This window comes from Dipodomys merriami, unplaced genomic scaffold, assembly GCF_024711535.1.
Source record: "Dipodomys merriami isolate MVZ:Mamm:240054 unplaced genomic scaffold, mDipMer1.0.p SCAF_2, whole genome shotgun sequence".
NCBI lineage: Eukaryota > Metazoa > Chordata > Mammalia > Rodentia > Heteromyidae > Dipodomys > Dipodomys merriami.
Genome location: NW_027203381.1, coordinates 57,687,524 through 57,699,687, shown reverse-complemented (window position 1 = coordinate 57,699,687; position 12,164 = coordinate 57,687,524). Strand labels below are relative to the sequence as shown.

At 44.0% G+C, this 12,164-nt stretch overlaps 1 protein-coding gene across 4 annotated transcripts in view; it reads left to right on the top strand.

Moving 5' to 3' along the window:
- The window catches only part of Abcc5 (ATP binding cassette subfamily C member 5), a 79,232-nt gene extending 67,581 nt beyond the window's left edge, over window positions 1-11,651 (top strand). For all 4 annotated transcript variants that reach the window (XM_070029687.1, XM_070029688.1, XM_070029690.1 and 1 more), the window contains exons 26-30: window positions 103-262; window positions 6,378-6,456; window positions 7,537-7,650; window positions 8,281-8,445; window positions 10,171-11,651. In XM_070029687.1, coding sequence (XP_069885788.1) covers window positions 103-262; window positions 6,378-6,456; window positions 7,537-7,650; window positions 8,281-8,445; window positions 10,171-10,272 — 620 coding nt within the window. In that variant the 3' untranslated portion in view covers window positions 10,273-11,651. The remainder of the gene's footprint in view (window positions 1-102; window positions 263-6,377; window positions 6,457-7,536; window positions 7,651-8,280; window positions 8,446-10,170) is intronic.
- Window positions 11,652-12,164: the final 513 nt, after the last annotated feature.

Sequence of the window (12,164 nt, the reverse complement as noted above, 5' to 3'; positions counted from 1 at the left end):
AACTGGCTAGAAAAAGGAGATTTTGACATGAGGATAAACCAGTTTCATCTTTCTACAAGTTCCTAATAGAGCTACTGCTCTGCCTGTATTCTGACTCACCAGGGAAGTCCTCTCTGGGTATGGCCCTCTTCCGTCTGGTGGAGTTATCTGGAGGTTGCATCAAGATTGATGGAGTGAGAATCAGTGACATTGGCCTTGCCGACCTCCGAAGCAAACTCTCCATCATTCCTCAAGAGCCAGTGCTGTTCAGTGGCACCGTCAGGTGAGGACCTGGGCACCTGTGTACTTCCTCACTTAGAGGCTAAGTGAACACATTGGACCATGCCATGCCAGAGCCACCACCAGGAACTGAGATCCTGTGACCTGAGGTCCAGTGCTTTCCCCTATATAGTGTGTGTTTGTTTTCTATTATAGAAACTTTCTACTACAGAAATTACTTAGCAAGGTGGGAGGAAGCTCTGCAGCAGGTGCTAAAGAGCTCAGGGATTTGAGCTCGGAGCTTTGCCCCATGAATAAACAAATTGCTATCCTCATCTCTTAACCAGGGGTAATTTTAGGACTTGTTGTGTACATTGACTAAGTTCATATAAGTAGCATAAGTGCTGAGGCTAGCCCATGGCCAGTGTGCAACCCTCCACCTGCCTCTGACTAAATCCTGCCCATTTCCTAGCCATGCTGAAAGTTGCAGGCATCATTACCACTCATTCTTTTATAATCTATACACCCATACACACCACTGTTTGGGGAGTTTTTTGTGCTAGGAATGGAACCCAAGTCTTTGTGTTAGGCCACCATTATGCCAGTGAGCAACTCCCCAGCCCACTTCCCCACCTTTCATACAAACTCTGGAATGAGATCTCATTCTGAAATCTACCAGCATACTAAAATAGTAACTAAGAAGGAAATCATGTTTCCTCTGTTTCCTACCTTTACCCTTAAGCTTTGGCCTCCTCAGAATTTCAGTTTCCATAATTTGTGTTAATTTCCACTTGGGCTTCATCTCTATAGTTGAGCTAGATTGCACTACTTTTTTCAAAATCATTTCAAAGGTAACATTGCATTTCCTCTTTAATTTTAGCAGTTTGAAAAAGAAAATGGTAGCAAGTTAATTTTGAATAACCATAGAAATGTTCAGACTTCCTCTTTCTTTGCCACACTAGGCTTTGAACTCAGGGCCTGTACTTGATAGGAAAGCATCAAGATTGCAGCCTGACTTGTCTTTAAAACAAAATGTTCCCGGGGCTGGGAATATGGCTTAGTGGTAGAGCGCTTGCCTAGCGTGCATGAAACCCTGGGTTTGATTTCTCAGTACCACATAAACAGAAAAAGACAGAAGTATAAGATTATTTCTTTGTTGCTTTGTATGTCCCTCCCCCACAGTATAACCCCTGCTTTCACTGTATTTGATGTCAGTATATTTGTGGAGGAGAAGGGGAAAAACAAATCGTTTAAATAGGGATACAGGTTGACTCATTGCAACAATAAGATGTACAAGTCATTATGTCGAAAACAAAACGAACTTTACAACTTTGGTGGGGGTGGGGAGAACTCGGTAGGGGAGCGGGGGGAGGATGGGAAGGGGAAACAAAGGAGGAGGCTACAATGCTTGATAAGAAATGTATTCATTATCTTGCCCATGTAATTGTAACCCTTCTGTACAGTATTTTCACAATAAAAAAAAAAAAGTGGCACTGTGGCTCAAGTGTTAGAGTGCTAGCCCTGAGCACAAAGAGGCTGAAGGACAGTGCCCAGGCCCTGAGTTCAAGACCCAGGACTGGCAAAAAAATAATAATAGTATGTTTCTTCTTTCTAGGAAATGGCATTTAATGGCATTTGGACTCATTTATTCAAGGAGACTTGGTGGATACCTTCATCTGCTTGAGGCAGGGGACTTAAACAACACATTAGTGTGGCTCATAGTTCTGGAGTCTTAAAACTCCAAGATCAGTGTCTAGTCTTGTCAGGGCTTCCTTCTTGATGTACAGATGCTGGTGCTGGTAGATCTTCACATAGCCCCGTTCTAAGTTTGTAGAAGCAAGAGTGAGCCAGGGAGCTTTGTGTCTCTTCCTCTTGGCACTGTCATGAGAGTCCCATCCTCGTGACCTCGTCTACACTTCCTGAGGACCTCCCCTCCAGTGCCCTCAGATTAGAAAAATGATGGATTTAAGAGGAATTTGAGAGGGATACAAATGTTTAGTCCATAGTAGTAAAGCTGAAGTCTCATCCACATTCACATAGTATCAACAGTTAGAATGATTTGGGGGGATTGGTTTTTTTGTTTGTTTATTTTTAGCATTTTTCCTATTGAATTGAGACAACAAATACTGGCCTTTTGGATGATGATGATAAGTCATTCTCTTTGAATACTGAGGGTAACAAGGTTACAAACAATATTTCTTAATTTAAGAAATGAGTGTTGAGTCTCCTCTTTCTATAAATCTTTCTATTTTTAAATGCCACAGGAACATTTGGGCAAGGGGGAGAAATTGGCTCTGGACAAAAACAAAAACAAAAACATGTAGCTTTTGGTTTCTAGTCATCATTTAGAAGAGGATTAAGAAATGAAGCATGTTAAACTTTGGATTTTTCTTGAACATGCTGCCACCAAGAGGTCGCAGTTTGAAAACTGCACAGCACTTCACTTAGGTTTGTAAATTAGGAGCTTCTAGTGTTGATGGTTAAGTTGTGAATTTACTGTGACATGGTGGGGTAGCTTTCATGGAATTGGGCCTTCTGTTGCCATCTTCAGAGAGATGCGTTTCCAATGGACAAACTGAGGAGTTGGTGTGCGAGCTTGTACTTACTGAGCTGAGAGTGATATTTGGTCAGTCATGGGTGCAAACTGAGAAAACCATGGAAGTTTCATTTTCTGCCAGCTCCAACTTTGGTTTGTCCAGCCAGTAGTAAACCCTGGAGTAAAGCTGATCACAGAATGTCTATCCTCCTTTGACTCCCCAGCTTTTTTTATAGATCCCCAAACCAACAGCTATTTTGCCCCTTTTAGTAGAAAGCCTGGATGAGTTTCCCCTGGCAAGGGCAGGGTAGATCAGCTGTTCTAGAGCAGCCTCTTGGAGACTATGGATTCAGAAACTTTTCATCAGCACTAACCAACATCAGGAAAAACTTGAAAGGCACTCCTACAGGGACAGCCAGGTAAAACCAAGGTCAACCAGTCAGAGTCACAAGATACAGTAGACCCTTGGTAGCAACCACTGAGGAAAAAGCTTGAGTGCTTGGCTTGTGAGGGTGCATGAACTTCTAAATTGTACGGCAGTGCTTGTCCATTCCTTCCACAGTACCACCTGCCACCCAAATAATACTAAAGACATGCCACTTTCAACAAATCTGAAACTTCAGTTATAACTTAAGCCCTTTTTTTTTTTTTTTTGGTCGGCCGTGGGTCTTGAACTCTGGGCCTGGGCACTGTCCCTCAATGCCACTTCCGGTTTTCTGGTGGTTTGATTGGATAAGCGTCTCAAGGACTTTCCTGCTCTGGCTGGCTTTAAACCAAGATCCTCAGAGCTCAGCCTCCTGAGTATCTAGGATTACAGGTATGAGCCACTGGCACCCGGCTAAGCCCATTATCTTTTAACTTACATTTGATAGCATTGTTTGTTATTATAAAGATGGTGTACAGATGGGGTTTCAGTTACATAAGTCCAGGTTAAGAGTACATTTCTTCTTGGACAGTGTCACCCCCTTCCCTTGTTCTCTCCTAGTTTTACCCTCCTGTCTTCACACATGAACTGTGTGGTTCATTTTCAACATAATGTCCAATGTCCATCCCTGCATTTGTTCACCTTTTGTCCTTTCATTTCATTTTCTTTTTTTTTGTTAGTTGTGGGGGCTGGGTGCTGTCCCTCAGCTCTTCATCTCAAGGCTAGCACTCTATCACTTAAGCCATAGTTCCACTTCCAGTTTTTTTCTGCTTATGTGGTGCTGAGCAATCAAACCCAGGGCCTCATGCATGCAAGGCAAGCGCTCTACCACTGAGCCACCTTCCCAGCCCCGTCCTTTCATTTCTGTGGCACTGTTTTTCACAAGATTTTAGAAACACTCAACAGGTTGCAAAAAAATTTCAACACAATGGACAATAATACTGACTGACTGAAATACTGAAAACTCTTCATCAACTGAGCTGTGTCATTTGTAATAGACATGCATGAATTTCATACTTCTGCTTTTGAGATTTCTATATTTATACATGTCATCCTAGGCCAAAACTGAACATAATAAATTCATGAGTAAAGTTGGCTTACCATACAAATTCCTGAATTATTCTGCACATGAATGTAATCAAAAGCACAGATAAAAATGTAATCTAAGCCCAGATGATATGTAGCCTAGCTTTGCCAGAATCTCAGTCCATTCCCACTGCATCCCAGCACACCCTCTTCCATCTATCTAAGTGTTTAAGCTCTTAGGCCAGGGTTTCTGTGGTGTGTTCTTTCCCTTTGCCCTTCGTGCTAGTAGAGGAGATCCCCTCAGTCCAGGCCTGAGGTCCCTGTGCTTCCTGGCCCAGAAAGCCCTACCCTGGGCTCTGACCTGCCCCTGCTGGAAAGCTTTTATACTATGGATTCACTGTGGCATGGTTGGGCTGGTGGCTAATCTATTCAGCAGTAAGACCAGTGGCCCCAACTTTTTCTCTAGTTTGTCTCTCTAGCCTTGGTCCCTTGTGGGTAATAGGTACATTCTCTTACTTGAAGCAGTTCTGCTTGGCATCCATTCATTAGCAAGCAGCAGTGTTCTCATTCTTCCTTTTCAGCTGTCTTCTCTCTCACATACACACTTGCTCATTTAATCTTCCCTTTGAGGAATATCTCTAGTTCTCAATTCATAATCATAGCAGAAACTGCATGCACAGGTGATTTAGACAGAGCATCTAATACTCTAGATGGTTAAAAAAAAGTTTCTGCAGAATGACTAAGCATGTTTTTAGACCCTCACTCTTCCATTTGTCTCTGAATTCTGTTGTTCGAAGGTGCCTCTTGCATTTTTTAGCAGCCCTTCTGAAGAATTTAGGAATCCCTCAAAAACCTCTAGTGTCTATATTAAAAATTAACACACTTTTTGTGCCAAACACTGTGTTCTGACAGGAACAGTAGTGACACAGGGATGGTGGTAATGGCCGCAGAGCTTTGTGTTAATTCATCGAATCCTCAAAACTCTATGGGATAGATCTTATTTTGCTTATTTTATAGATGAAGGAACTGAAACCCAGAGAGGTTAGGTAATTTGCTGACTGGTTGTTGAGTCAGCAGCAGTAGAGCACCTGAGTGGGGTTAGGGTTAGGGTTAGGGTTAGGTTGAAAACGACAAAAATAAGTGCCTTCACAAGGTACTTTGGCCTATGCCTATAATCCTAGCTGCCTCGGATTGCAGTTCAAAGCCAGCCTGGGGAAGAAAGTCTGTGATACTCTTCAGTTAACTACCACAAAGTCAGAAATGGAGCAGTAAATCCAGCCTTGAGCAAAAAAAAAAAAACAAAAAAACTAACTAGAACAGTGCTCAGCCCTGAGTTCAAACTCTAGTATTGGCATAAAACATAAAAAATAACTAAGTGCCCTTAGACACTTTTCTCCTTCCAGCTGCCCAGACACTGAATGCCAAACTTTGCTTTTATTTCACTCTGTGAGTCAGACCCTGGGCTGTCTGCTCCTCTAAGAAGGGTTGTCTTTTTATTCCTGATTCAGCTGAGCAGTCTGGTCTGCCTTAGTGTGTGTATAGACCACCTAATATATATACAGTCATTCCTCACTATATTGTGGTTCATTTATTGCACCTTCACTGTATCACAGAGTTTTTGCTATATCATGGGATTTTCTGGTATATAGGTATTTATATAATAGTTATGATTTTAATTATTTTTGCCTGAAAATAAAAACAATATAAAAATTTTAAATGCTAATTAAGGTTAGTAAGAGAGTGGGAAAGGTTTATAGGAGAGTGGGAAGGGTTTATAAAACCTTGAAATATATGTAAATAAGATAAATATACTGCTGCTACTTGCAAATTTTCACATATAGCAGAGGTCTCTGGAATGTAACTCCCACAATAATAGAAGGATATGGGTCAAAATGCTAACTGTATTTTGGGGTATATCATGAGACAACTAAAACATGCACTGGTTTTTGTTTGCATATATATTTGTGTATATGCATTTTTATTTGTATATATATAATTTTTCATATGTATATTTTTATTTTTAACTAACTTGTATGCTTATATAATAACAAAAAAACAGTTGGTTTTCAAAGGTTCTCCTGTGGCCAGTTGGAGCATGAGTAACCTGGAATAGTCAAGACTGGAGTTCTCCATTTTTCCTCTGGTTGCCTAAGCATTGGCCTCTGAGAACCTCCTTTTATTACTTCTCCCTAGATCAAATTTGGACCCCTTCAACCAGTACACAGAAGAGCAGATCTGGGATGCCTTGGAAAGGACTCATATGAAAGAATGTGTAAGTGATGAACAGTGCTAGGATTGTAAGGGCGGGCATGCAGGGGTGTTGCTCTTACTGCCCATCTTGGCCTGCCACCACCTTTGCCTCCAGCTGCAGGCTGTGTGTGTGTGTGTGTGTGTGTGTGTGTGTGTGTGTGTGTGTGTGTGTGTGTGTGTGTGTGTGTGTGTGTCTGTGTGTGTGTGTGTGTGTGTGTGTGTGTGTTGCTCGCAAGGAGGGCTTCTTGGGCATTTCATATGCACCCTAGAAGTTATCTCTCCAGCTGCAGGCTGTGTGTGTGTGTGTGTGTGTGTGTGTGTGTGTGTGTGTGTGTGTGTGTGTGTGTGTGTGTGTGTGTGTGTGTGTGTGTGTGTGTGTGTGTGTGTGTGTGTGTGTGTGTGTTGCTCGCAAGGAGGGCTTCTTGGGCATTTCATATGCACCCTAGAAGTTATCTCTCCAGCCCATCTCCCACAGCCTGTTGGTTGTCATGACAGCATCATACAAACCACTAAGATGGTGATGACCACTTCTTAGATTTAGCTATGTTTTAATTTCTGTTGACCATAACAGTGGAACATACTTTTGCAGCAGAGTCTGCAGAGAACACAAAGATCACAGAACTCTTAGGACAACTCAACAGGGTGCTCGTGCCCCTGGGTTGAGTCAAGCTCAGGATCCCTGGCCTGATGCAACTAGATGAGCCCTGTTTTCCTCTCTCATATATCAGGTACCCTCAGACAATGTCATTTGAAGAGTAAATTCTGCAGTTTACCAAAGAAGATAGTGTTGACCTGTCTTCATTGGTTTCAGAATCATTTATTTTTGGGTTTTTGTTGTTGTTGTTGTTGTTCCTGAGTATTTGTTTTTGAGACAGTCTCATTATGTAACCCAGACTGCTATCAGATCCTTTTACCTCCACTTTCCAGTGCTGGCAACACCACTGCACCTGGCACAGAATAATTCCTCTTTTGCTCACCCCCACCCCCACCTCCATTGATGTTTTTAAATTTGTTTTTGTGCTGAGCATCAAACCCGGCCCACCCCAGAGTTAGAAAAGTTCAATTTTGACTTTTATCCTTCTACTCTCTACTCTCCCTCCAGATTGCTCAGCTACCTCTAAAACTGGAGTCAGAGGTGATGGAGAATGGAGACAACTTCTCAGTGGGGGAACGGCAGCTGTTGTGCATAGCCAGGGCCCTGCTGCGCCACTGTAAGGTGAGAGCCATCGTAAGGCGAGGGCTGCTCAGTGAGGGAGGCCCAGTGGGAAGAGGCTGTAGCCAGTGAGAGCAGGGAGGAAGAGCGAGATACCTTATGGGCAGCCTTGCCCAGAAGTATGGGGTCCAAGGCCACCTGAGTCTAGTGGCACTTAACCAACAGCATCACCAACCATGACATCACATAGTGTATTGGTTCTGAGGGCGCTGTTGTTAACTTCCTCAAATCTTTACAATCTAAGTATAACTTTTGTTTCTGGCTAATGAGCAGTTACAGTACTGCAGATCACAGACAAATTATTGAAAGACTGCAAGAGACTTGCAGGTTGTCAAACAAAGCCCCCTTGTTTTACAGACAGGAAATAGTGAGGGTGGGGTCCAGAAAGGTTAAAATACACATTACAAATCACAGCAAGTAGGGGCAAGAATTTGATGAGAACAACATTATATGTCTATCCTGTTTAAAGATATAAATCAAGGCAAGCATGGATAATACTCTGAACAGAGTATTACTACATATGTGTGAACCTAGGAGTAAATGCTATATAGTGTAAAGTTGATGTAGGAAAACACATTTTAGAAAAACTGAGGAACTAATTGGAGCCCTCTTTCTCCTCTGCTTCACTGGCAGATTCTGATCTTAGATGAAGCTACAGCTGCCATGGACACAGAGACAGACTTACTGATTCAAGAGACCATCCGGGAGGCATTTGCAGATTGCACCATGCTGACAATTGCCCATCGCCTGCATACGGTTCTAGGCTCTGACAGGATTATGGTGCTGGCCCAGGGACAGGTACTGGAACTCCACCTCAGAGGTTTTGGCTTGGCATATAGCCTGGTCTGGAAGGAAAACTGGCCCCTGCCAGTGATGGGCTGATTGCCATCTTCTAGGAACTCTGGGCATTTGAATAAGCAGCTGTAGTGACTCTACTCTTCTGGCTATTGGAAGGGATACACTCAAAAGATGGAATCAGAGAGACTTACTGAATTCTCACTTTGCTTCACTACTTATTCTTGTGTTACTTATAAGCAGGAACATGTTGGCACAGGTCAAAGAGCACATGTACTTGGTGATTCACCAGGGTATATTACAACCAATCACCCTAGTTTGCATCTTGCTGTTAGGTAGTGGTACCAGCCTTCATATCCTGTTGCTCCAAAGTTGCCCACAGTCTAGCCCTAGCCCAGCCTTCACTCTTCCTTGCAGCCCACTCTTCCTTGCAGGCTCCAGTGGCCATGACAGTCTTTGCCTTTCCTCAACACAGTTTTCCCACCTGCTTACAACTTGTCTGTCCCTACAGAAGGACATGGCTCCGTGCCAAACCTTCCATGAAACCTCCTGGTTGCCTCAGCCACCTTATACACTTATCTGTGCTTCTGTCTAGCTCCTCTACCTCCTCTTTACCTGCCTCTTCATGGTGCTCAGAGCTACAGTTGGTTGTTTTGAGGGGGTTGTTTGGTTCTCTTTTTTTGGCTATACTAGGGTTTGAACTCAGGTACTCATACTTGCTAGACTGGTTCTCTACTGCTTGAGCCACACCTTCAGTCCAGTTTCTTATTGGTTAATTAAAGGTGGGTTTTCAGAGTTTTCTACCCAGGCTGGCTTCAGACTGCCTCTTTTTTTTTTTTTTTTTTTTTTTTTTGTCAGTTGTGGGGTTTAAACTCAGAGCCTGGGCACTGTCCCTGAGCCTCTTTGTGCTCTTTACCACTTGAGTCATAGCGCCATGAGATAAGATTTTTACAGAGTTCTGCTCTCAGTCTCCCAAGTAGCTATGATTACAGGCGTGAGTCATTAAGACCTAGCATACCTCCCAGACTTGTACTGAGATTCTGTCATACATTTGCTACCCAGAACCAATAGTGTGCATGTGGATGTTAATAGAATATGATAAAAGAAGGTGGTTGCCAGGTGCCTGTGACTCACGCCTGTAATCCTAGCTACTCAGGATACTTATATCTCATAGTCCAAAGCCAGCCCAAACAGGAAACCCCTTAAGACTCTCTATAGTTAACCACCGAAAAGCCGAAAAATGGAGTTATGGCTCAAGTAGTAATGCTAGCCTTGAGCACAAACAAGGACAGTGCCCAGGCCCTGAGTTCAAGCCCCAGGATTTAGGTTGGGTGGGTGGGAGGGAAGGTAGAAAGGACCAAAAACATATAGGAAAATTTTTCTGAGAGATACAAATCCAAGCCATCTTGTTTCTAAAGGCAGACAACAAAAATGACATGTCTGTGTGCCCTTGACTTGAGCCACAATTTATATTTTTTATAATATAAAATACAGCCTTGTTGATGGGATTTCTTTGCCAAAGCTGAGGGCAATGGGACTCATACAAGTGGTGTGCCCTTGCTCCCTGCTCTTTCCCTTCTACCCTGAATATGGCAGGGCCAGTTGAGTTGTCCCCTGATTGTCCACTTGGGGAATTTGAGGCTTCCATTGCTCCTCAGCACAGACCCTCCCAGTCACCTGAGTATCCCACTGTCACACCCTGACCTGACGTGTCTCCTCCCTGTGCAGGTGGTGGAGTTTGACACCCCCTCGGTCCTTCTGTCCAATGACAGTTCCCGGTTCTATGCCATGTTTGCCGCTGCTGAGAACAAGATTGCCGTCAAGGGCTGACTCCTCCTGCTGATGAGGTCTCTGATGACAGTCTCCATCTGGGAGCACCTCCATTCCCTGCCTGGGGTGGCCCCCTGTCATATCCTCCTGCCGGAACCTTGCCTTTCCCAACTTTCTCTTTCTCGCACAGCAGTTCAGGATTGGCTTGTGTGTTTCACTTTTAGGGAGATTCATATTTTGATTATTGTATTTATTCCCTATTCATGTAAATGGGTTTAGTTTTTGTTCTTAATTGCACTCTAAAAGGTTCAGGGAACCATTACTATAAATGTATCAGAGGCCTATAATGAAGCTTTCTACGTGTAGCTCTTATCTATATATAATTGTGTATATAGCCTATATTTACAGTGAAAATGTAAGCTGTTTATTTTATATTAAAGTCAGCACTGCTGATGGCAGTGCATATTCCTTTCTATCATTTTTGTACAGTTTGCTGCACTAAAGCTCTGTTTGCTATTAGACTGTAGAAAGGGTAGCAATTTGTTCTCTAGCTGGTGGTTTCATGGCGCTGGGCTTTCTGGTCATCCAAAGGAAGATGGGTGGCAATAGCAAGGCCCTCCGCAGCCGCTCTGCGGCTGCTCCCCACAGCCACTCAGGAGACAGGGTGAGTGAGACTGCCAGGCCTTGCTGAGTGCTGTGAATTCTCAGGGCTCCTGCCTTCTGTCCTGGTGTCACTCACTGTTTCCGTCAAGAGAGCAATGGGGCAAAGCTCCAGCCCCCTTACCGCCCACCCCCCTCCACCAGGAATCAGCGTCTCAGGGCCATTCCTGCTGACAGGGGGAGGACTTCTGTCCTGCCATCCTCTTTGCTGTTGTTTCCAAACAAGAACCAGTCTGTTCACAGAGTGTCCCACTGCCTCAGGTTCCTCACGCTGGCCACTGCACAGAGCTCTTCAGCTCCCAGGCCAGTTGGTCCCCAGCCCTGGGGCCAACTGCTGCTGTTTTAGGTGGCATTTTCATTTGCCTGTTCCCAGCCTCCACAGTTGACAGACCTGGGACTGTGGAGGCTTTTCTCCTTTCTCTCACCGCAGCTGTTTCACAGTCTCCTCTCCAAAGTCTGCAACTTTCAGCAGCTCTTGCTAATCAGTGTCTCACACTGGCATAGAAGTTTTTTTTTTTTTTTGTTTTTGTTTTTGTACTGTAAAGAAAACCTACCTCAGGTTGCTGATTGCTGTGTGGTTTGGTGTGTTCCTGCAGACCCCTTTTGTGCTCTGGGGCCCGTAGCTCAGGTGGGCGTGGTCACTGCTGTCATCAGTCGAATGGTCAGCGTTGCATGTCGTGACCAACTAGACATTCTGTCGCCTTAGCATGTTTGCTAAACACCTTGTGGAAGCAAAACTCGGAAAAAAAGTGAATAAAATTATTTTGGATTTTATAAAACTCCTGGTGTATAAAATAGTTCTCTGGGAAAGGAGTAAGATAGCTTTCAGTGGCTTTGAAGTACCAGAGCCTTGGATCTAAGTAGCTGACAATAAGAGTTGCGTCTGGGAAGGACAAGGCTGATGGGTCACAAAGCATGGGACTCAAAATGCTGTCACCTCTGGTAGGCCTTAGTCTCTGTGGGTATGAGCCCTAGTGAAGCTCCTATGCTGCTATTAAGAGGACTGAGAGAAGAGAGTAACAACAATGAAGTGGAAGGTCGTGGTGAATTATACTCAAGACAGAGTTGGACATGGTGGCCTACACCTGTAATCCCAGCTACTGAGGAGATGGAGATCAGGAGGATCTGTTTAAGGCCAGCATGGGCAAAAACTAAGACCCCCTCTCAGTAGGTAAGCCAGGTATGATGATGCATGCATCTGTGATCCCAGCTACATGGGGGAAGGGAGGGAAGAGGAGGGCAGAGGCTGGACCAGGGCAAGTGAGAAACTGAAAATTAATTCAGGAAGGACT